The sequence below is a fragment of the Podarcis gaigeae genome, assembly GCF_964106915.1.
Source record: "Podarcis gaigeae genome assembly, chromosome: 1".
In the NCBI taxonomy this organism is placed as follows: Eukaryota; Metazoa; Chordata; class Lepidosauria; order Squamata; family Lacertidae; genus Podarcis; species Podarcis gaigeae.
In genome coordinates this window covers 120,930,278-120,956,130 of record NC_139678.1, presented here as the reverse complement: position 1 = coordinate 120,956,130, position 25,853 = coordinate 120,930,278, and the positions used below count along the sequence as shown (strand labels likewise).

General features: G+C 45.2%; 2 protein-coding genes across 8 annotated transcripts in view; both read right to left on the bottom strand.

Annotated features, from left to right (window-relative positions):
* The window catches only part of STK17B (serine/threonine kinase 17b), a 110,225-nt gene extending 108,265 nt beyond the window's left edge, over positions 1 to 1,960 (bottom strand). The window contains exon 1 of the mRNA XM_083712967.1: positions 1,949 to 1,960. The gene's annotated coding sequence lies outside the window, so the exon portion shown is untranslated. The remainder of the gene's footprint in view (positions 1 to 1,948) is intronic.
* HECW2 (HECT, C2 and WW domain containing E3 ubiquitin protein ligase 2) overlaps positions 1 to 25,853 on the bottom strand; it is a 179,211-nt gene that overhangs the window by 48,459 nt on the left and 104,899 nt on the right. For all 7 annotated transcript variants that reach the window (XM_083703869.1, XM_083703870.1, XM_083703865.1 and 4 more), the window contains 7 exons: positions 22,491 to 23,861; positions 20,519 to 20,614; positions 19,177 to 19,327; positions 18,307 to 18,410; positions 15,717 to 15,841; positions 13,016 to 13,201; positions 3,743 to 3,877 (listed from right to left, as the gene is read on the bottom strand). In XM_083703869.1, coding sequence (XP_083559995.1) covers positions 3,743 to 3,877; positions 13,016 to 13,201; positions 15,717 to 15,841; positions 18,307 to 18,410; positions 19,177 to 19,327; positions 20,519 to 20,614; positions 22,491 to 23,861 — 2,168 coding nt within the window. The remainder of the gene's footprint in view (positions 1 to 3,742; positions 3,878 to 13,015; positions 13,202 to 15,716; positions 15,842 to 18,306; positions 18,411 to 19,176; positions 19,328 to 20,518; positions 20,615 to 22,490; positions 23,862 to 25,853) is intronic.

The window sequence follows — 25,853 nt, the reverse complement described above, 5'->3', positions numbered from 1 at the left end:
AACTTGCTTTTTTAAGATGCCAAAGAGCCACAAAGAAGCAAAAACACAGAGTCTCCCAAAACTAGATTTGTACATTTCTCAGTACAGGAGAAAAGTGGGGGGGAAACAACTCCTTTTGAAGTGTGTCAGGAAGTGGGAATACCAGTATTATTTGCTCCATCTCCTTGATTTACTTCCCCGCCCCTTTACAGCCTCACCCCTTCAAACTTTGACCCCAAGAATAGTGGACCAAGCTCAGAAAATGTCTTTATAAGAAGGAAAAACAAGAAGAGTGATGACCTTTCAGTTTAAAAATGGTAACCTTGCAAATATTTGTAAGTTACTAACAGGTTACTATTTGCTTTATACTATATGCTTCATTTCAATATGCACACCTCTCTATCAGCAGTTGTTTTCGGTTTTTGCAACCCACTCCTTTGCACGGTGACTTTTAATAAATTAAAGGGAGGGCCAGGAGAATGACTGTGCACAGACCAATGTGCAGGAAGCAGAGTTAACACACAGCAGGGGCCCAAAGAGATTTAAAAATCAATACCTGTATGCTTATAAACACACTTGTTTTTATTAGAAATTATTAGAGAAGGATTCCAAGAATGGGCTCGGGTCCAATTTCTTTGTCAGTATGGTACATGTTCTGCTTCCCCTGCCTGCCCCCCAACTTTTGACATTCAGTGCATCCTTTGGCTTGACTTGAAACAGATAACCATATCAAAAAGCCATGATGTGAAAAACAGGGTGCTCCTGTTGCTGTTGTTCTGTGAACAAATATCTGTATTCAAAGGCCCCCCAGTGGTATAAAGGGGAAATGGCAGGGACATTTTGCGAAAGATAAAAATTGTTATTGCAAGGGTCAGGGTACTTTCGTCAAGCTGGCACAACCTGAATCCAGATGATTCAGGCTATAATCTGACACGCTGCTATAGATTCCAGGGGAACTGAGAACTCCTGTCACCTTGGTCCACGAGTGATAAGATAGCTAACGGCAATATTTGCATACTTTGTTTTCTGTGATGAACTTGTTTAGAGGAGTGCACTGCTTTGCAATCGATGACTGGCTGTGTTGAGATCAGTAGGAAGATAGCAGCCCAGTTCTGGAGCCCAGAACCCACCAAAACTTGGAACTCAAATGCAGCTTGGAGCCTAGTGAGCTACAGGTCAAAGATACAGTGTTAGAAACTGAGATATGAAAGCTATGAGCTAAATGGCACCTTAAACCTAGGTTATGGGCGCAACAACAGAATGTCTAGGCACACTTTTTTATAATAATAATAATAATAATAATAATAATAATAATAATAATAAATTTTATTTATATCCCGCCCTTCCCAGCCGAAGCCGGGCTCAGGGCGGCTAACAACACCAAAGAATTCAAGAATTCAAGGCTGAAAATGAATGAACTGCAGCTAAAATATTACGCTCGTTTTTCACATGGTCTAGCCCTTCCCCTGCCCGCCTCCTCAAAATTCTTAAGAGGGTCTCTTCTCCAGTCCTCAGAGAGTAGCTGGAAGTGGAGAGGCAGGAAAAGGTCCTCCTTTCCTTCCACTCTGCAGTTTTAATCTGGAATCTTAGGCGCAGTACTGCTCCCAGAGGTCAGAAACTGCTCGTGCTAATGAAATTCCCTGTCACAAAAGGCACCTAGAACAGCGGGAGTTTTGAACACTGCAAACATATTATCAGCCTGTTAAGGCCCTAAATTTGAGACCGGAGTACTTTAAGGATGGCAAACACCGGTATCTGTTAGATAGGTGAGCAAGCACACAAGGCAGGGCCTTCTCAGTGGTGGCTCCGCAGTTGTGGAACTCCCTTCCAGTTTATAGCAATTTGGTCCATTCAGTCCTAACCTTCAATAAGGACTTATATTTTAACTATGCTTTTCCTTAAGAGGATTTTGTTGATCCATTTCAGAATCCTGCAGGTATCTATCTGTCTATAACCATCCAGTGTCTAATTCTCTGCCTGTGGTTCTACTGTATTTACTCTTTGTACATTACTTTGTGACATTGCTTGGCCATGAAAAGATAACTGTGTAGTTTTCGTATTTATTTTGATTATATATTTTGTGTTTTTATAGTTCTATTTTATCCTGTGAACCGCCCTGAGGCCTGCGGGTATAGTGCGGTATATAAATTTAATAAATAAGAACAAGCTTTTCAAAGCTCAATAACTGAAAGAAAGAATGAAAGAAAGAAGTAAATAACTCCCATGCATCTATTGTAAACCAGCTAAAGCATTCCCAAGGCTGCTTTGTCATTGATGATGATGATAATAATAATAATAATAATAATAATAATAATAATAATAATAATACCCTGCCCTCCCCAGCCAAGACCGGGCTCAGGGCAGCTAACAACCAATAATAAAAACAAGTTGATTAAAATAAAATTTAAAGATTAAGATGCAACATTAAAACATTAAGATGCAGCCTCTTCACAGGAGGAGAAAGGAAAAAGAAAGAGGGGGAGGGAATCAAACTGATTCTAAGCCAAAGGCCAGGTGGAACAACTCTGTCTTACAGGCCCTGCGGAAAGAAATCAGATCCCGCAGGGCCCTGGTCTCATGAGAAAGAGCATTCCACCAGGCCAGAGCCAGAGTTGAAAAGGCCCTGGCTCTGGTTGAGGCTAATCTAACTTCCTTAGGGCCCGGGACTTCTAGGGTATTGCTATATATGGACCTTAAGGTCCTCCGTGGGGCATACCGGGAGAGGCAGTCCTGTAGGTACGAGGGTCCTAGGCCGTGAAGGGTTTTAAAGGTCAAAACCAGCACCTTAAATCTGACCCTGTACTCCACCGGGAGCCAGTGCAGCTGGAAAAGCACTGGGTGAATATGCTCCCATGGCAGAGACCCCGTGAGGAGCCTCGCTGCAACATTCTACACCCGCTGGAGTTTCGGGGACAGCTTCAAAGCTTCAAGGGCAGCCCTGCGTAGAGCGAATTACAGTAGTCAAGCCTGGAGGTGACCATAGCATGGATCATTGTGGCCAGGTCGGGGCGGGAAAGGTAAGGGACCAACTGCTTGATGCGGCAAAGGTGGAAAAATGTCACCTTGGCTGTTGTAACCTGCGCCTCCATGATAAAGCTGATGTGGGTTGGATTAAACATGTGCGGCACTAACTTTTCTTTTTTAACCATATCCAATAAAATATATAATGTATTGCCTCTGACAGTGAATAGTAATAATAATTTATTATTTATGCCCCGCCCATCTGGCTGGGTTTCCCCAGCCACTCTGGACTACTCCCAACAGAATATTAAAAACACGATAAAACATCAAACGTTAAAAACTTCCCTAAACATGGCTCCCTTCAGATGTCTTCTAAAAGTCAGATAGTTGTTTATTTCCTTGACATCGGACGGGAAAATAGTGGCCAGAATGTTGGGACTTGAATGGCCAGGGCCTGGGTTCAAATCCCCACTCGGTCATTAGTTGTTCTCTGAATGGTTTATTTAAAAGGCCAGACTTCCCCAAGCTGGTGCCCTCCATAGGGAATACAGCTTCCATGATCCCTGGCCATGCAAGCTGTGCTGAACTAATGTTCAGCAAAATGTGGCGAGCACCTGTTTGGGGAAGGCTGATGCAGGTCACCGATGCAATTACATTCTGAGGAAGGAATCAGAAGACTGACATAACAATGAATGTTATCCGTCATGAATGTAGACATGGGACTGTGAAGAACCGAGGATCCTGTACCCTCTCTCTCTCTCTCTCTCACACACACACACACATGGGCTAAGTGCTAGCTTACCTCACCAGCACTGTGGCTGCGCTGCCTCGTCAAATGTTGCCGGTGGACCAATGCACTCGTCGGCCTGCTGCTCTGCAAAGGAAGCCGTGGGTCGATGAACGTCGTGGTGCGGGAATTGTGGTCGACAAAAAAAGCCTGGTAAAGAAGCAAGAGGAGACGGGCGGGAGGAAAGCATTTCATTACTTGCCAAAACCTCACTGTGATTCCTGTGGGTATTTCTGTCTGCACGCCTTCCTATGTCAAGCTGCACTTGTGAGCAGCAAAGTATTGGGTGGTTAGAGGTGCAGGAAGTCTTATGTTCTAATGGCCGTTAAGATCTTTAACTTTGTCACGCAACAGGGAACTCTTTGGGGGTGAGTGGGTGTGTGTGTTCTAACACGGGATTACCAGCACTACACAGGCTTTTGGTCTCCAAAAACTGTTCCGATTCTCGTGTGCACAGCAATTCACAGAAGTCCAGTGAAACGAACAGTGAGATTGCTTAAGAGGAGAGGACTTGAGCAACTAATCACAGAGAATGATGGTTCGTTCACAAACAGGAGCTGAGTGGGTTGAGGATGAGAACTCAGGGGTACCAAGAATGTAGGAAGTAGGAGAAAAAGTCAGATTTGATGGGCAATTTCACTTTCTCATCTTCCCAGCCCTCCTTTCAGCTCTCCGCATCAGTCTGCATTGCTTATAAAAGTCCTCGTGAAAATTCACTTGCATTTCAGTGTGAAATTTCTCGTAATATGCACGTTTGTATGCATTTCCCCCTAGTATACACGTTTTTACTTGGCACTTTTCCCTAATGCAATGCATTTTTAATGTCATTTTCACCAATATACACATTCTTATGTCAGAATATGCATCTTTGTCTGCATTACTTGCTCAGATAACTCCACTGCAAATTTCAGAGAAGTGTGAATTTTAATACTGTGATTCAGGTTCTTGCGTTGCCTTGGAAAGTGCTCATTAAGTAGGTTCACCTTTAATTGCAAACCAAATTTCATTTCTCCCAGATCCCTACATGACAGGGAAGGCTCTGTTGTTGGGAGGGAATGAAACTGGGGTGGTGTGCAAGGAGGGCTGAATTTCACATATTCATTCAAAATAGCTGGCCAGATCTTCAAAGGTAGGTCTCTGTTTCACCTAATATCTGGGAGGAAGGACACAAAGCTATCTACTTTTTAAAGAAATAAATAAAAACCAACTTCAAAAAAAAGTATAAAAAAACCGACCTCAACCAACTGCTTACTGTATAATTACAACCACAAATGGGTGAGTACATGTGAAACATCTGATTAAGGACCATGGCACAACGTGATTGCAGGCTGAAGCATGCCAGCTGCAATCTGAGGAGGGCTATTCTAGGTAGGGCAGCTAAAACAACAACAACCAGACAAAATTCTGAGTAGCTGGAGAAGCAAAAGCAGATTTCAAAATACAGCACAACCCCTAACAGCTTTGGAAGCAGCAGCTGCATGAACCAGTTGCCTAAACCAGAAAAACCGTAGGCATGGCAGGACCTGATCCTTTGCCAGGGAAGCAGCCAGTCATAAACCTCTTTACTTGGGAGTATGTCATGTTTTGACCCTAGAGGAACTTTACTTTGAGGTTAAGCATGCTAGGCTTGCGCTATGCAGCTAAGAAGAAACCATTTCAAGAACCTGATAAAGGTAAAGGGACCCCTGACCATTAGGTCCAGTCGCGACTGACTCTGGGGTTGCGGCGCTCATCTCGCTTTATTGGTCAAGGGAGCCGGCGTACAGCTTCCGGGTCATGTGGCCAGCATGACTAAGCCGCTTCTGGCGAACCAGAGCAGTGCATGGAAACGCCGTTTACCTTCCCGCCAGAGCGGTACCTATTTATCTACTTGCACTTTGACGTGCTTTCGAACGGCTAGGTTGGCAGGAGCAGGGACCGAGCAACGGGAGCTCACCCCGTCGTGGTGATTTGAACCGCTGACCTTCTGATCGGCAAGTCCTAGGCTCTGTGGTTTAACCCACAGTGCCACTCGCGTTCCAAGAACCTGAAACTTTACCCTTAATGATTCAGAGACAATACCTGGCATCTACCCTGAAGGAATCAGAAACATTTGGCCCAAGAAAGCTCACACCGTAATTAACCTGTTAGTTATTAAGGTGCCACAATTCTAGTAGCTGTTATCTGGCATTTCTTTATCCACCCATACATACAGCACTGTCAGTGTACAAGATTCTGCAGAGTCCCATAGGCAAAATATAAACAGGTTCCTGTCCCTAAACAGCTTATAATGATCTACATTTGGAGAAACAACAAACAGTGGTGGGGAGGGAAAGCTCAATGCGTTGCAGGAACTTAAAGCTCAGATACAGCAGGAAATGAGGATTAAGAAATTAAGTCAAGGGCAGGGCTTTCCCCCCCACAGCCAGAACCTCTCAGGTGGGCGCCATTGCCATTATAAGAGAACTAGGGAGGCAGCTTTCATGGTGAGTTCTGGCACCACTTTTTCTAGAAAAATAGCGCTAGTAAAGGCTTTATGGATAAAGGGAGGTTTTTGTGGAAAGATCTGAAGTTAACTGAAGAGCACTACACAAATCAGGGGAAGGAACGTACAAAGTTAGCAATGCCCGTTCCGCCCTGTATCCATCGCAAGCAGACCTGATTCTATTCCACTGCAGTTTGGTTTCCATCCATTACTATGTCATGCTGGCAGAACTTTATGTATTGTTTGTCTTAACCATTGCCATTGTTTTTACATGATTTCATACCATTTAATTCAGTGTATTAATTATACATTTTTCCTGATGTTAATTCCTGCTGTGGTCAATGAAGAACATAACCCTTTCGGAGTCTGTTGCATCCTCACATCCAAAGACTTGCTGCTGTTATCATGGCAAGATAATACACCAGTTATCCTAATGAAACACCATAGTGCTTCAGGAAAATACAACTCACTGAATGCCTAATGATTGCCCAAAGAGGGTTAAAACAAGATGTGCTTTTGTTGTTTGGATATTTTCTGCAGTGAACAATGGATTAATGCATCAACTTGAGATCAACATGTGAACACTGCATGTTAAAAGCTTGAGGGCCTCCGTTCAGGTTTTGCTTGTGGTGGGTGCTGGTAGAGGTGGGGGGGGGGGTTAGACCCAGGCATTTGTGTCATCACCCCAATTAAACTAGAGTCTTTTCATTTAGATCCTGTCCAATCTAATTTGTTTTATGCACTCTGGCTTAACAGGTTTATGAATCAGCCTACTTGATGTTTTGGCTTTTATCTAATTTAAACTTGTGCATTTGGAAGAAAGCTCTGGCCTCCCAAGGGCTAAAATTTTAATCAGATGAACCCTAAACCAAGCATATAACTTGAAAGACAAATTCAGATCAAGTCTGTCCTGAAGGGAAACTAATGTTTCCATATGAACAGTGTTGCATATGCACAATTCTGATTTCTTACACAGCAATTTAGCAAAGCACGCTGCACTGGTTTGTGCAACGCACTTAGACAAACAGGAAAAGATGCTTAAGGATTACACTAAATGAATGCAATCATATCTCGTTAAGCACAAGTGCTTTGAGGACAGCCGGTAGCAGTCTGCTACATAATGAAACTCAGGATCACTGCTTTGAAGCTTCATTAGAGAAAAGAAAAGCTACTGGAGCTTCAAAGCCTTGGGCTAATCTGGACAATGGCACCACAGCTGGAAATGGAGATAAAGAACACTAAAAAAAACCAACACCCAACAACCCAACAGCCTAATTTTATACCTACCACTGGCCAACCAGGCAAGGGTGTAGCCTAGATATTTATGGAAGCTGGGCAGAGAAACAGGGCATTTTGGTTTGGAAAAAGCTTCACATTTTACCCAGATGGGCAATGTATCTGTTCAAATATACGTTTTTCTTTCTACAAAAATAAAAATACGGCATGCAGAAGCACACACGCTATTGTGATACTAGCTAAGACAGCAAACAAGTGCATAGGGTAAGGGCTCATGTTGCTACCTCAGCACCACTAGGCCACGCTGCAGCTCTCCAAGTCCCTAGGGACAGGCATGGCCAAACTTGGGTCTCCAGCTGTTTTGGGACTACAACTCTCATCATCCCTAGCTAACAGGACCAGTGGTCAGGGATGATGGGAACTGTAATCCCAAAACAGCTGGAGGGCCACGTTTTGGCCATGCTTGCCCTAGGAGTTAGGGACATTTTCTTAGAACAAACATAAACAGACCTAACTACTAGTCTATGGCTCATTCGTGAAACTACAGTACATTGGGCCGGATTCAACTATCTGCTCCAGCCAGCAAAAAACAATGCAAGGACTTCTGCTAGCACAACGAAGCTTTCCTTTCTCTTTTGCTGCAACCCCCCCCCCCCAAAAAAAAAAACAATGTCCAGGAGGCGGGTATCAGGAGAACCCCTGGAACAGTGCACAGGGGAAGCAAGGACAAATCGTCTCATCAAGCAAGCATAAATGCTTGCAGCTGGAAGAGGAATCTTTTTGCCACTACAGTCATACCTTGGTTCTTGAACAGTTTGGTTGATGAACAAATCAGCTCCCAAATGCTGAAAACCCAGAAGTGATTCTTCTGGTTTGCAAACGTTTTTCAGAAGCCAAACGTCTGACACGGCTTCTGCTTGAGTGCAGGAAGCTGCTGCAGCCAATCGGAAGCCGTGCCTTGGTTTTCGAACGGTTTCGGGAGTCAAACGGACTTCCGGAACGGATTAAGTTTGAGAACCAAGGGATGACTGTATGTTTACTTCTTCTCAGTATGGCTCGTTTACTCTTCAGTGGTCTAAGTCAAATACGAATGGCTAAAAGGCCACTGTCTGAACGCACTGCCACCTGATGCACCAAAGACTTAACTCTCACCCTGCAAAGTGCCGACTCAGCAAATCCTGTATCAGTTACCTGCTCTCTCTCCAACTGAGGAGAGGGGCAGACAGCTCTCATCTTAGAATCATAGAATTGTATAGCTGGCAGGGAGCACGGGGGTCATTCAGTTCAACACCCTGCAATGAGGGACTCTTCCACCCAATGTAGGGCTTGAACCCTTGACCTTGAGATTAAGAGTCTCATGCTCCACTGACTGTATCAAGGACAAGGCTGCTCAATGCCAACTTTATGTGTTAGCTATCAAATCATAAGCCAACCATCACTCGAGTTTATTTTGATATGCTTTTTGCTACTACTACTGCTATAGCAGGTATGGTCTCCACCTGTATTTCAGTTTCAAGGCAGCAAGAAACAACACACAACTTGTGTTCATATAATAAAATAGCACCAACAGCAATATTTTCTGCCAAGTTGTACTGTTAAAAAATAAATCTCTAAATGGCCCTAGGAGGGAAGGACAGACTTTGTCCATGAGCCAGCAATTGGCCATCCCTGTTCTATTGTAATTATGTCATAACGAAAACTCGAAACAACTCAGGGTACTTTCACCATCAGCAAAACAGCTCAGTCATCTATGCGTGTATGCAAGGACAGGAAGGTTGTGCAAGGAAAGGACTCGGTTGACACAACCACTTCTGAGAAACCATGAGCACATCTCATCTCCAATCCTGAAATGAACTACATGAAACCATGTGCTCAAAGTGAGCTGCTGCACACCATCAGTTGGGCTGCATGGAATTGTGGGTGTATGAGGGGATATTTGTATGAACTCAGTGGCGTTGCATCCTTCGCTGGCATGTGTACACACCATGCGCCAGGCAGAACCAGGGGCTGGGCGCGGAGGGTAAACAAAACCTGCCACAACAGTCCAACCCTTGCCGCAGCCACCGCCACGTGGACATGGGGCACGGAGGGTTCACGGGCCCCCGCTGCGCTATCTGCCCGCCCGCCAGTGCAGGGAGGAGCCTGGCCAGCCGACGTGGCCCTTGGCGGGTGCATTCCCCGCAATATTGGCCGGGTGGCCATTCAGCAAGGGGGCCTGCGGCACAGTGGCACAGCCAAGCCAGGCTCTGGGGCCCAGAGACACCCCCCCCCACACACACACAGGCAGGGCAGGGATCCCTGCGTAGGGGTGCCTGGCGTGTGCCTCCTCAAAATCATGCTCCCAGGCCCCCTGGCCATCACCACGCTATGCTAAAACAAGAGCCAATGTGCATATGTACATATGTAAATAAGCTCCTACAATGAACAGGCCCAGTATTTGTAAGACATTCAACTCCTGCCTTCCAATGTGGACTAAGTGACTGTTTTTTCAAAACTTGATTCCTAAGGGAACTCCAAGCACATGGCTAAAGGACAGAACTTTTCGTTTAAGGTCCCAATACTAAATTAGAGGGGTTAGGCCTGCGACCTCAATGCATGCGAAGCATTTTCCCACCAGCTACAGCAAAGCACTTTGGAGCTTATACTCCAAACTGTCCTGCCTTCTTTCTCCCCCCCCCCCCCCACTCTTTATACAGTCTTCCAGAGGCACTGTATCCCATCCTTAAGTAATGAAGGTTTTTTTAAAAAAAAAATGGTACAGGAAAGCAGACGCCTCCTTGTTTCAGGGGAATACCCACGCTACTGCTCCTCCCTTCCTGCCCACAAAGGGAATTTTATCCATTTTAACTTGTGCGGTGAAAAGCAGAAGAAAGAGGGCAAATGACGTTTCCGTCCCTCCCTCGGCTCCAAACGCATTCCAAAGAGCTGAGTTACCCCAGACAGAAAGAATGCACAATAATAGTAAGAAAAACCTTCGCTTTAAAAAGCAGAAAAAGCAACTCCTCCAGCACACGCTAGTGCTTATCGAGAATTGCAAAAGTGCAGCACCTCCCTCTACAGCAATGCCCAGCCACCTTTTGTTTTTAGTTGCCTCCTACTTTATCTTATCGGGTACTTTGAAGACTAAGCGGCACTCTCCGTCCCTTGCAGCACCATACATTAATCGTGAATTCATTTTCAAATAAAAAGGGGCGGCCGTGCCTTCCCCAAGGTCACCCAGCCACTGTTTCAGTGAAACTGAACTTCAAGCCAAATGTACAAAGTTGTTCTGGAATGCCCTAGTCCATATCAAATCTCTCTCGCAACCAAACGCGGAGCAATTTCTGTTTCCTGAGCTAACAAAACCAACACAGCATTTTAAACCTTTCGCACTAGTCATGCTTGTGCTATAAAAATTATCATCTGTCAGTGGCCAAGAAACTTGACTTCTGGGTGCCTCTGGTCTCTTTCTAGTTTAGCTGTTGGTCACCCCTGATAGATCTCAGCGTCTTTCATAACACCGCAGCACAGGAGCCTGTTCCACTTCCTTTTCTGATGCAGGGTGAAGATTGACACAAAATATGCGATCACTGCACAACTTCTAGTTTCTTCTGGATACGCTGTTATGCTCAACAGCCATAGATGAAATGAGGAAACCAGCCATAGATGAAAAGGATAGAGGCTACAAAGTCTTCTGCAAACCAGCAGCCCACATGTTAGTCATAGGTTTACAGTGGTACCTCTGGTTACGTACTTAATTCGTTCTGGAGGTCCGTTCTTAACCTGAAACTGTTCTTAACCTGAAGCACCACTTTAGCTAATGGGGCCTCTTGCTGCCGCCGCCGCACGATTTCTGTTCTCATCCTGAAGCAAAGTTCTTAACCCAAGGTACTATTTCTGGGTTAGCAGAGTCTGTAACCTGAAGCGTATGTAACCCGAGGTACCACTGTACAGGTTATCACCAACAAAAATCAAGAAGAGCAGCTGTGATAGACCAGACCAAAGGTCTACCAATTCCAGAATCCTGCTTCTCACATCAATGAACAAGGTGCCTAGGAGAAGCCAACAAGGAAGACATAAGGGGCAAGGAACTTTCTCCTGCAGTAGCTCCCCAGCAACCGATAGTTTTTAAAGGATGTTCTCTCTCACACCCCTAAAGTAAGGATGGGGTAAAATTGGATTCAGTTCACATTTGAAGGTAAATCAATCTAATCTGCACTTTCCAAAACATAACTGAAGCACAGGTATCCTTCAAAATTCACACTACTCTGAATTTTGCAAAGCAGCTATCCAACCAAGTAATGTGTACAAAAATGAATCTACTGGGGTAAAGTGTATATAAAAACGCACATGCTGGTGAAAATAACATAGAAACATGCATTATACTAGGGGGGAAATGCTTTTAAAATGTGTACATTTGTCAAAACCGCATACAAAAAATGTGTTCATTAGGAGAAATTCACACTAAAATATTGAACAATTTCCATGAGGATTTTTTTTTTATTTGCTACAAAAACCTGGAGGACTGAATTTAAGATTGGAAGAAATGAGACATCAAGAGAACCGAAACTGGAAGATCCATTCATCCCTACCCCAGAGGTAGCAGGTAGCCATCCCTACTAGACTTAGACTGAATTTGTCTAATCTCCTTTGAAAGCTGACACCAATTGGTGTCCCTTAGCTGGGGTATTGGAATAGAAATTACATTTACACTTTGAAATTATTTTAAGTCCAACATAAGCTGTACTTGTATATCTTGCTCAACCATAGTATAAAAAGGTAAAGGGGACCCCTGACCATTAGGTCCAGTCGTGACCGACTCTGGGGTTGCGGCGCTCATCTCGCTTTATTGGCCGAGGGAGCCGGCGTACAGCTTCCGGGTCATGTGGCCAGAGTATAGTGTGACATAAATAATCCTGGGTGAGCCTTGGGCTCAAGTGCACTCTCTCCCCTCTCCTTCTGCATGGCCAGAAGGATAAGGATAAAAATCTTTGCTTCTGTGTTTCCTTACAGTTAAAACATTCTATCCAAACCAACAAACTGTCAATGTTAGCTATAGTTTGTTTGAAACAAGCCAACTTGGTGTGGCTGAGATGAGAAGCTCAAAGCTTACCTAGGATCACTTCATGGTTTAAACTAGGGCTGGGGAACCTGTGGCCCTCTAGATGTTGTTGAGACTCCAACTCCCATAAACCCCAACAAGCAAAGTCAACGGTTATGGATGATGGGAGTTGTAGCCCAGCAACATCCAGACAGTTTCCCCATCTCATTTAAAAGTATAGTTTAGTGCAGGGATAGTAAACAGCTCCCATCAGGCCCAGCCAATTAAGATGGTTAGTTGTCTTCCACAACATCTGGAGTGCCCCAATGTTGGCTACCTCTGGGTTTAGCATGACACCGAAATGCTGCCATGGAAACTAGCATGTTAGGGAGAAGATCACTGAGAACACAGCAAACTGGAACCATCATTCTCCTATTTGGGTGGAGGACGGAAAGCACGAATATCTGGCTCGGCCAGAGCAGCTTCCTCAATTTCATCAGTATTCGGATCAAGAGAACAGAAGTCTAACACTGGTTTAATTTACAAGCTAGTTCTTTATATTTGTTACCTTGCCCTGATGATCGTGCTTCATTTCCCAGCCCCTCGGCAACTCGAGCTGCTTGTTGGCAAACATATTCAAGAAGCCCACCAAATCTCGATTATGCTGGTAGCGCTCGAAATGGTGGGTATCCCGCCGGACTTTGGTGATCATGTGCTTCAGACACGTATTGTTTGTAAACATGCGGTAGGCACTCTGGACAGTGGGAGGGGAAGAAGAAACAAAGACAATTATTTTCGGAAGCTAAGCGTTAGGCTTTGAATGTCTACGCAAGCCTCGGAAGGCTGGATAAAGGGGGCCTTAAGAGTTTTGTCATTCATCTTGTATAAGCAGCAATTCCTCCTGGGCTTGCTAGATCTACCGCTGGGTCATTTTAAAATTCACCTAGAGGCTTTTTAAAACTGTCATGTCAAGCACCAGCAGGAGGGGTTCAGGTACAACCTCAATCAGACACATAGGAGACGAAAATATAATTTCTGTTTCTGAACCCATTAACAATTACTGAAAATTGTTGTTGTTATTTTATTTCAACATACAACAACATCATATGAATAAATAATGAAATACCCCACCCAAACACAGAAGCTGGTGCTTAGGTTATTATTAATATCCCACTTAACAAATTAAAAAGTGGGACCCGCAACAAAGTGTTGCAGTGTTCTGTGTTAATGTTCTGTGTTCTCCTGTTCTGTGTTAATGTTCCATGCTCCACCGAAGACTTACAGGAAGCTCACTCCACCCTCTTGACCAGTTTTCAAATCCTTTCCCCAAAAGGCACTCAGCATCCTATGACCACTCACCATGCTCAGCCCTCACTGAGCTGTTTTGAGAAGGGAGGGATGTCTCCTTAAGGTTAAAAAATTCTATTGCAGTATCCCTTGGGGATCCCCAGAGCACATTAACGCCTGCCTCTTGTCTTTCAGTAACTGCATTTCTGTTAGGAAGAGGTCATAACTCTGCACTTTACAATAGGAAAGACTGAGAACGAAAAACAGTTGAAATGTCTTTTTCTCTACATTGACTCTTTCTCTGCCACCCTACCCTGATTAAACCCTTTCCCTCAACTGCCTTGGAACACTCCTGTACATGAGATGAAGCTCTTTGCCCAATTTCCAATGGCTTAGGGTTTTACAATCATGAAGGCTTCTCTGAATGTGGTCTTAATTTGAATATGGTCAGCTCTACAATCTCCGAAACTATTACAGTCATACCTTGTGTTGTCCCGGGTTTCGCCACGCACGCACACGCAGAAGCATTCTGCATGCTTCGCACACATGCAGAAGCGTTCTGCATGCTTTGCGTATGCACAGAAGTGTTCTGCATGCTTCGCACATGTGCAGAAGCACTCTATCATGATCTGAGCTTGCGCAGAAGCACCGTGCTAGTTGCGGACTTTTCGGGGTGAGAACGGCACCCCGGAACGGATCGTGTCCGCAACGAGAGGTACCACTGTATACCAGTGTGAAATGCAGGGTGCTACCATAGAACCTTAGTCCAAACAGCAAACTCCTTGGGATCTGTTTATACAAAAACCAAGGGAGTAAGTTACCACATGATTTCCATAGGCAGCTACTAACTTATCCATTCCAGTTGGACCTGAGGATCTGGAACACCAAGGAGCGTTAGCGTTACACTGCAGTAATGGATATGGGTCATTTTGCTTCTACTCCAGGAGAAACTGTTTTCATGGTGTTGCAAACTTCCCTCTTCTGGAATCCCACAAAAACCAGTGTGATAGGTGTGTGTTGCTGTGCACAGGTCTCCTCTCTCAGCAGTTTATCCTGTTCTTCTATTCTTTCCCCTCCTCACAACATTTTACAATACATAAGAAATACGCAATATGATCACAACTTGATTCAACAAATGCTTTTCGTAATTGTTACCTTAGTGAAAATGGCTTATGTGTGTTATTATTATTTATTAAGTATGCATATCTCAGGGCGGTTCACAACATAAAAATACAAGATAATAAACACAAAATGCTTAATAAAGAAACCAAGAACAAAAGCAATTAAAATAATTATCTTACATACCAGGGGAGGGCAGGCTCCAGCCTTATGAAAGCTTCTCTGAGTTTTTTTTTTACTATAACCCTGAACTTCACCAATTGAAGCCAGTGGTGAAAGGCATTCACTTGCAGGATAAAGGACATGGTGTCTCTGAACAGCTGCTAAACCCAGGGATTTGTTTTGAATGCAGGAAATGAGCTGAGCTCACAGTTCTCCAACATAAAAACACATTCCTGGTTATCCCAAGCCTTCCCAATTTCAGCAGTATAATGGGGGCGGAGGGGGTGTTTTTGTTATTCTCGCCGCTATTGCTAGATAATGGGGAGTTACTAGTCTACTGCAAACCACCAGATGCCTGCCAGTAGACCCCAATTCTGCCCAACCCAATATTGAGGGGGAGAGTGCTTATGTAGCCTAAATGTACCCACACATAAGATGGAGCTATTGCCAGACTCAGAAAAACCTTAAGAGAGAGACACCCACACCTCAAAAAGAACCCAGTGAAGACGGATTGTGTTCAGTGGGCATGGAACACTGACTCACTGTTGTGGGTGGGAACTAGAATCCTGAATAGGGAGCACGCCGCGCTGCAACATTTTGTGGCAGCTCTCACCTGCCATCGCTCTCATAATACTGGAAATGGAAACCCTTCACATCCCTGCAAGTGTTTGTGTACGGGTATAATTGCGCCGACTACTCACAGGGTTAGAATGCAGCACTGTGAAGAATTCTGGGCTGATAAGGAATTTCACAGGGGGAGATTGTAGCAGCAGAGTAAGCCTGGATCTGGAGGTAGAATGAGGCAGCACATTCTCCCTTCGGAAATCTGACAAATGGACATAGCCATGAATTAGTGCAAAGGCTTCAGCATTGTAAACAACAACAACAACAAATAAATAAATTTATTTATACCCCACCCTCCCCAGCCAGGGCCGGGCTCAGGGCGGCTAACACCAAATATAAATGACAATAAAAAATAATAGGGGGAAAACAAACAAACAAACAAAAGCAGTTAATTAAAATACAGCTTAAAATGCAGCCTCATTTTAGTAGTAGCCCATAAATCTAGACCATAAAGGGAGGAAACATCAGATATTCACCTGAGCCAGGTATCCATGCTGGTCCTACATGGGCCAGCAAAAAAAAAAGGGGGGGGGAGAGGGGAATTTATACCAAATCCCATATAAGGGGTCAGAGTGAGTCTAAGCCGAAAGCCTGGCAGAACAGCTCCGTCTTGCAGGCCCTGCGGAAGGATGTCAAATCCCGCAGGGCCCTGGTCTCTTGTGACAGAGCGTTCCACCAAGTTGGGGCCAGGGCTGAAAAGGCCCTGGCCCTAGCTGAGACCAATCTAACCTCCTTGAGGCTCAGGGCCTCCAAAGTTTTGTTATTTATGGACCTTAAGGTCCTCCAAGGGGCATACTAAGAATTAGGTAGAATTCCTTTACTTTTGTTATAGAATACTCTTTTCTCGTTCATACTTAACTGTAACAGTTTTGAAATTAAATAGGCAACCGAAAGAATGCTTGTTGGATCCTTATTTCAGGTGAATAATGAACACCAGCCGGTCTATAACAATCAGACCTTGAGGGCGGGGAAACAATCAGATTTTGAAACACTAATGTTTTCCCTGTACTTTACAAGTCTGCTTTTTACTTACTATTAAAAATGCATAACACTATTAAAAAAAACCAACCAGGTCTGGTTTTTAATACGTGAGAGTGCATTATATATGATAATAATAGGGTTATTGTTATTATTATTATTGCAGAACCCAACCATAAGCAACTGGGTGGAATCGTATTAAGCTTAAAAATGGGGGTGAGTGGTAAAATAAGGATATTCCAGCTGGAAAGAAAGAGGAGAGGAGAGGAGAGGAGAGGGAGGGGCAGGAGTTAAAGGAGAATAGAAGTGATAAAAATTCACCAAGTTCTTATCAACCCAATGAATTCACTACAGGCCATTGCAAAGATGAAATCAGCTTAACCAGCTGCAGTTTACACTACTATATATATTATACTTTTAAATAAATCTGGATAGCCACTACAGCAAGGTGTGGTTGCATGATGTGGAAAAGCAGGTTTTGCTGCTGACATTTATTATGCCAAAAGAAAAAAAAAAGTAAGTAAGTAAGTAAATGAACCCACGGAGATGGAAATCCAGGATTAACGTCACAAACTTTTGCTACGGCTCTTTGGGTGAGCCACACTTTTTGTCCTTTTGACCTCACATGCCTGCTACAAAATGAATCACTTAAATGGTTGCATTTATTTCAAATGTACCTTTTAAATGTAGAATTGGTATTGTTTGCAGCACAAGGTTTGCAAAACTGAACTGCTTTTGTATTACTGTGTCGCGGTAAAGAATGGTTTAGGCTGTGCATGAGCAGAAAAGAACCTAGGCAAGCCTTGCGACTCACTCATTCCCTATTCCCCTCTTCCTATGCAGCCAAGTATGAGAAATTAGGAAGCTTTTGCTTTATTTTAACTGCAGTTTGTCATGTCTTCTACCATTGTTTTATCGGTAAATTCGCTATGATGTTTTTGAGTTTGATGTACTATGCACTGTCTAGAAGCAGGGATCACCAACCCGGTGCTAGTGGACAACATGCTACTTGTGGAGTCTTCCAGCGGTGCCCATAGGCCGATGCCTCAAACTGTGAGGTTTCATTCTTTCTTTCTTTTTAAAAAGAAAGTATCTTGCACTCCTAGAAAGAACGTTATGGGGCAAAATGTGCAAGTATAACACACACACACACACACACACACACACACACACACCGTGTATGACGCCCCTTGTTTTGGGGGACTCCAAATTAAGAAAATGGGAGGAGATTGTATCCGTGTATAAGAATTTTAAGCATATTTTTTAAAGAAAAAAACCCTAGTCTTATACACGGAAAAATACGGTATCTTCTAAGAGATTTCTGTGAAATGGGAGTGACGTGGCTATATTTTTCCTGGTTCTGAGATATGCGTCCTGTTGTGATTGGACAACAACTGTGTGTGTGTGTGTGTGTTTGTTGTGTGATATCCATAATCAGGCCAGCAGGAAATAGCCAACTTCCCACGTTAACCATAAGGCTGTTGTTGGGGCTCCAATAGTGTGTTATACCACGCCCCTTCCACAGCAACCATTTTGTGACTGGCAACCACGGCACTTTCTCAAAAGGGCCCACTAGTTCAGTTTTTGGTCCTTGGCCTGGAGAACACCGTTGGGACAGGTGGCATAGAAGCATAATGAAATATAAAAAAAACCAACAAAGGAGAAGTGTGGCACTAAATGGGGCCTTACCTGCATTAGGCTGCTGGAAATCTGCGTCCTCTCCAGCTCCGTCCATAGGATTTGGGTGCTCCTCCGGTCTGTCATTAGTCATTGTCCGTCGAATGCTCTGGTACCTGAAGTTCCAAGACTGGTATTATGTATGGTACCCAATAAATACATCAGAGACTCCAGCACACTCAACACACTGATACACAGCCGAAACCAGAAGTTAAATAGTTAAATGGCTTTCCCTCGGGCTTTTAGGGATCAGGCCTGGGGTTGGGGGTGCAGGGAGTAGTCCAGCACAAATCATTTTTTTCCTTTTTCTTTTTAACTTGAGAACTTCTTCATGACATGATCCTAGCCTATCAGGAATCAAGTAGTGAACAGGTTGACATCAAAGATCCACATAGCCAACTGCGATTTAGCTACATGACATCATCGCCATCAAGGGCAAAAGCAGCTCATCAAGGGCACACTCACTTCCCACCTTCCATCCCCAGTGCCGGGTTGCCGCTGTACATAAAACGTCAATATTATAAAATAATTCTGGAAATCTCCATCAATATCTTCACACCTTTTCAAGTGGCGCCCCCATCCCCGGTGGTCGGAAACAGAAGTTGCCTTTCAAGAGCTAAGAAAACATGAAACTCACCCCTCCCCTTCACCGTAACATATCTTGCATGCTTATTTACAGACTGGAAGGTCATTATTTCTGGATTAACAACAAACCTTACATATGGTGTAAGTTATTCCCAACCAGGCAAAGTTTTTTGATTTGAAACACTGATGTCTGATCGTCTTCTTCTTCTTCTTCTTCGTTCAGAATAATGGTACATGGCAGGAAATATATTTTTAAAAAAACCTGCATATATAACAGCCAATTTGAATAATAGTCACCTGCGATTCAGTTGCTCCATTTGCTGTATGGAGTTGGAACGCTGAAGGATCTGTTGGGCTGGGGGAGCTGTGGGACGTTGCCACGTTGTCGTCCTGTTCACGTGGTCCACGTAGAATATCCTCCCGTGACTGTCAATGCGTGCCTCCCAATCTAAGGTAAGAAGACGCATTGTAAAACACAAGGGATCGGGTATTTAAAAGCAGTGCCTCCAAAAACCTCTGCTAGCTAGTATCCTTATTTTCTTTTTTTGGCATTCTGCAAAAGGCAAAATCACAGGACGTGGGTGGTGCTGTGGGTTAAACCACAGAGCCTAGGACTTGCCGATCAGATGGTTGGCGGTTCGAATCCCCGCAACGGGGTGAGCTCCCGTTGCTCAGTCCCTGCTCCTGCCAACCTAGCAGTTCGAAAGCACACCAGTGCAAGTAGATAAATAGGTACCGCTCCAGCGGGAAGGTAAACGGTGTTTCCATGCACTGCTCCGGTTTGCCAGAAGCAGCTTAGTCATGCTGGCCACATGATTCGGAAGCCGTACGCCGGCTCCCTCAGCCAATAAAGCGAGATGAGCGCCGCAACCCCAGAGTCGGCCACGACTGGACCTAATGGTTAGGGGTCCCTTTACCTTTACCTAAAAGGCAAAATCAGCAGCCTTTTCCTCATTACACCCAATGCAGCAGAAATCTGAAAACACAGCTTAAAGCTGAATCATGCTGAGACCTAGCATGTAGACTCCTCTGTACTCAGGAGCTTTCCGTTATTTCATGGATTTATTCCTCATGGCAGACTAGCGATCCTCTTGTGACTCACTTATGTGTCTTGATGCAATGTTTGGGAGTTACTGATTTAGAGACTCTATGGAATGAGCTCCATACCCAGTGAAAAAGGAGGTAGCTCAGTGTTAGAACACACAAGTTGTGTGTGCTGAAGGTCTCAGATTCCATCTCTGGCCTCTCCCATTGGAGGGATCTAGTAGCAAATGTCGAAAAAGGCCTTTGCTTGAGACCCCAGAGAGTGGCAGCCAGTCAAAGTAGACAGTACTGAGCTAGATGAACAATAATCTAACCTGTTATAAAAGCAGCTTCCTATGTCCCTATGAAACAATTCGATTTCCACTGGGGAGGACATCACAACAGAAGCGGCATCTCCAGGGACATGGAAGCAAATAGCTTTAAGCACATCCATTTGCATTTTTTGAGCCTGGTGAAACAAAATGTGGCATGTTTCACACACAACTTCTGGTTCTCTCAGAGACAGCGCTTTTTTGGAAATCTACAGCAGCGCTTTCCCCTTTTGTGGGGGCATATACCCTGAAATCCTGGGAATTAATAAGGAGAAGCTTCTCACTTGGTGGCAGGGCCTCATCCACTCTCTGATAGCGACTAACGTCCTGGCGAACCGAGGGAAGAGTTCTAAGAGGCTGGTGCCCATTAGTTTGGGAACCTAAAAGACAAAGAAGCTGTTTCACTAACAATTTTCAACTGAAACACGAACGGTGTCACACTTTATATCAGGGTTTCCCAAATTTGGGTCTCCAGCTGTTTCTGGACTGCAATTACCACCACCCCTGACCACTGGGCCTGCTAGCTAGGGAGGTGAGAGTTGTAGTCCAAAAAAACCACAGCTGGAGACCCAAGTTTGGGAAACCCTGCTTTAGATGTTCCAAAGGAAATACAAAATGAAATGATCACCCAATGGTCTCCTTTTCTGAACGACATGCCGTCGTTCTCCAAATTGTCACAGAATAGACAGTGCAGATTTATAGCAGACTCTCTCTCTCTCTCTCTCTCTCTCTCTCTCTCTCTCACACACACACACACACACACACACACAGACACACACACACACACAATACATGCAAACTGCCCATCAGCACAGAATTTGAAAAATTGGAAGATCTGGGGTTTTATTCAATGGAGGCACAGCTTCACTGATACAGGGTTTCAGTTTCAGGAAAGTCACCCACCCTCCTGATGCTCTGTAGGACACCATCCACACTGTGCACTAGGAATGTAAGAAGAGCCTACTGGATCAGGCCAATGGCCCATCTAGCCTAACATCCTGTTCTCACAATGGCAGCCCAGATGCCTGTGAGAAACCCTCACACAGAACCCGAGTTCCAATTACCCCCTGGAAAGGTTTTGTGGGAGTGCAGAGGCTACTGAAGGGAAAGATGAATGGAGGAAGGTCAGTTGCATGAACTGCCTTCTACTCAAAGCCACTGGCCAAAACCTGAAGACCTTGCTCGTCACTCCATGAGAGCTCTCACACAGGGACCTCTTGGTCTATGAATCCCAAACCTTCCTGCTATTGTTGGATTACAACTCTCATCAGTCCCAGACACCAAGGTCAAGGGACGGGAATGATGGGAGTTGTAGTGCAACAACAGCTGGTGACCGAAGTTTGAGAAAACAGTAATTTGACAGATAGGAAAAGTAAGATAAGTAGATGGGAGGCTAGAACAGCAAAACAATAGCACGTAACTTACACACCCACACACTTCTGAGCATGTCTAGGTTTCTCAACGAAAGGGAGAAAACCCTGAAGGGGTGTGAGAGCCTTTGCACAAGTGGTTAATTATCTGCATGCATATTCTCAAAAAAATATAAATAAATAAGGTCTGCTGATGCTGCTGGATGCAACGTTTTATTATCCAAAACGTAATTCACGCGTTTGAGATAGCTAATGACTACTCTGCACTGTAAACTGAGTCCATCACAGAATGAAATGAAATAAAAAAATTCCTTCCAGTAGCACCTTAAAGACCAACTAAGTTAGTTCTTGGTATGAGCTTTCGTGTGCATGCACACTTCTTCAGATACACTGAAACAGAAGTCACCAGACCCTTCTATATAGTGAGAAGGTGGGGAGGGGTATTACTCAGAAGGGTGGTGGGAATGGGTAAGACCTATCCTGTAAGACCTATTGCAGTCGTTAAGAGGCGTCAACAGGCTCATCACAGCTATCTGCCAATCACCCATTCCGACTGCAATAGGTCTTACAGGATAGGTCTTACCCATTCCCACCACCCTTCTGAGTAATACCCCTCCCCACCTTCTCACTATATAGAAGGGTCTGGTGACTTCTGTTTCAGTGTATCTGAAGAAGTGTGCATGCACACGAAAGCTCATACCAAGAACTAACTTAGTTGGTCTTTAAGGTGCTACTGGAAGGAATTTTTTTATTTTGTTTTGACTATGGCAGACCAACACGGCTACCTATCTGTAGAATGAAATGAGGTGAGGTGGGAGGGCAAATACAACATACAGATGGACTCAGCAAGGCACATAATCAAGCAGTCTGCTCTCACAATCATTACCTCCCGTGGCTCCATCCACCTGGGCAGCATCTCCCTCGCAAGCAGCCTGCACCCCTGCAGCTCCTTCCTCCTGAAGCTGACCACGTGCAGCTGCAGCCTGCAGGCTCTGCCTCCTCTGCCAGATCTCCTCGGCCTCATCTCCATCCTGTAGCCCGCTGGCTTCAGGCAGCTGCCCCTCCTCCGGAGCGCTCGGTATGTTCACTGCGGGCAAAGAGGCCTGAGTGCACACAACTTCCTGGGTCTCCGGGGTGGGATCGCTGCTGGCAGCAGCCATGGCGCAAGCTCCCTCTTCCTCCTCCTGGGGAGAAAAGGCCGGCGTCTCAGGAAACCGGGCGCTTTCAAAGGAAGAGCACTGCGTGTCGACGGACGAGAGTCGGGGAGCCGTGCCTTCATTGCACGAGCCGTCGGCCCCTTCCACATCACTTTCTCCCTCCGGCCTAGTGCTTGATTCGCTTACACTCTCCGTACGGGCTGCGTCGCTCGGCTCAGTTTCTGATGAAAACTGAGAAGGTTCTGATCCCTGGTCGACGGATTCAGCCTCCCTAATTTCTCTTCTGCCTGCAGGAGCAGACTCGGGAGCTCCTGTGTCCATCTCCGTGGCAGGCTGCTGTTCTGCCTCTTGGGGGATACAAATTTCACTGCCAGGTGGGTCAACTGGTCCGTCATCCTGAGGCTCTTGAGGATTTTCAGTTTCTTCTCCTGCCTGCTCTGCTTCAGGAAGCCCTTCAGAGGTCTCCTGCTGGCCATCAGAAGGTTGCAAGGGCATTTCCTCTTCTGGAGCTCTCTCGCTTTCCTCGAGGCCCCCCTGGCTTTGTGCGGTTTGGCTCGGCGAACAGTTTAAGCAAGTCACTTCAGCGTTCCTGGCAGCACCATTCAGCATGACTAACCCGCCGCCATCGTCGTCATCCAGCAATGGCTGGAACCCCAAACCTTGGTGGTATTCATGCTCCTCTTCATCGGAGTCAATGTGAAGCATAGCATTAAGCCTAGTGTCGGTAGGGAAGCTGCTCCTCAATTTTGGGGATGGCCCAACAGTTCGCTCGTTGCAAACGGACGTCCCAGTCCTAGAGTGACTGCTTTGCTCTATTGCATCCAAGTAGTCGTTCAGGGAGTCCTGGCGGCCTCTGGGAGGAGATGACCTGGAAGCTGCAGAAGTCAGATCTTCCTGGTCTGTTTCCAGAGCTGTACTAGTCCTGAGGGAATGCCTTGTGATGGCATCTCCAGTTGATTCCTCAAGGATCGGGCCGTTTGAGCAAACTGGAGGTGGGTCATGATGCCCTGCAGGAACATCTTCATCGTCAGAAGGACTCCCTAAATCTCCGTTTACAGAGTTTACTCCTAGCAGCGTCCCCACAGCTTCCGGTGAAGAATCTACAATGAAAAACGCAAAGAATGACTAGTGATATAATGATAATTTATTATTTATACCCCACCCATATGGCGGGTTTCCCCAGCCACTCTGGGCAGCTCCCAACAGAATATTAAAAATACGATAGAAGATCAAACATTAAAAACTTCCCTAAACAGGGCTGCCTTCGGATGTCTTCTAAAAGTCAGATACAGTCATTATACCTGGGGGGTTACAGACACTTTAGGTTGTGCATTTTCGGTTTGCGCAACATGCTGAAACTGGAAGTACTGGAACAGGTTACTTCTGGGTTTTGGCGCTAGCGCATGCGTAGAAACACCAAATTGCTACCTGCGCATACGCAGACACGGCACTGCAGGTTGCGAGAGCTGAAGGTTGCGAGCGTTGCGGGTTGCCAATATGCCTCCCACAAAGATCACGTTCACAACCCGAGTGTCCGCTGTAGTTGTTTATTTCTTTGACATCTGAATGGAGTGCATGCCACCGAGAAGGCCCTCTGCCTGGTTCCCTTTAACGACACTTCCTGCAGTGAGGGAACCGCCAGAAGGCCCTCAGACCTGGATCTCAGTGTCCGGGCTGAACGATGGGGGTGGAGACGCTGCTTCAGGTTTACTGGGCTGAGGCCATTTAGGGCTTTACAGGTCAGCACCAACACTTTGAATTGTGCTCGGAAACGTACTGGGAGCCAACGTAGGTCTTTCAGGATATAACCCAGAGGAGACTCACAACCCCAGGAGACACACTGGAGTACACACCTGAGTAAAAACACTAAACTTTGGGGGCAGGTATTTTTCTTGGTGGGGAAAGTGAGGCAAGTTCAGGTTTATGTTAGCAGCATGTATGGGATGTTTATGCCAACTGGTTTGGATGAAGATGTTATATTTCTTTAAGCCTCTCCCCACCTTTCACAATGGATATGGGGCCATAAATCTAATGACATGTACGAGCTCTTGAAGTTCACTGCTCCACCAGTTTAGAGTGTGGGCAGCAGAAATGAAAATATTGTGACAGCAGGTATGGAAGCCAGTTGTACCACAACTGCCACGTCAGGGTGACCAGCTGAGCAAGAAGCATTCAATAGGTTGCCACCACAGTCTTCTTTACCTCCTGGCTGCTGGCTGTGAGGGACAGCTCGGCTATGAGCCAGTTATTTGCCCTGGTTGAGAGAACATCCAGGTAGTGCCTCCTCATCACTGAAAGAGCAAAGCAGTTTTCTTGCCCATTACCGTATTTTTCGCTCTATAAGACGCACCAGACCATAAGACGCACCTAGTTTTTGGAGGAGGAAAACAAGGAAAAAAATATTCTGAATCTCAGAAGCCAGAACAGCAAGAGGGATCGCTGCGCAGCAAAAGCAGCGATCTCTCTTGCTGTTCTGGCTTCTGGGATAGCTGCGCAGCCTGCATTCGCTCCATAAGACGCACACACATTTCCCCTTACTTTTTAGGAGGGAAAAAGTGAGTCTTATAGAGCAAAAAATACGGTAGTTTTGATGGTAAAAAGACAATGTTTTTTGAGCTTGTAACCAATGTCCTTTCCAAAACCTTGCCAATTTTTTTAAATAAAAAATAAGATTAAGAGACCAGAGGAAAAGACAGAATGGTGCTTAAAGGAAAACAAAAACAAACATTAAACATCTAGTTAACCTATGGAAGGCTATTGCTCACAAAGGCAGAATTGACACTACGTGCAGAAACAGCACGTAACGCCTTTGGTTGGTCAAAGGTGAAAGGCGAATAATAAAACCGCTATGCTCTGTATTTAAGGTCTTTGAACCCAGGCAGCTTTGACCGACAGGTTGCCTGGCACAGCCGATGAAGTTCAGCTGCATGCATGAAAGGCACTGTTAACACCTTTGGGGAACAGGTAGATGGGCAGCTGTGGTGTGAGAATATCTCAAAGGATATCTCAGTTTGGGGCTCAGGTTGTACATTAGAAATCAGGGGGATTTATGGGGAACTAGAGACATACAGTACTCATGGGAAGGCAGATCC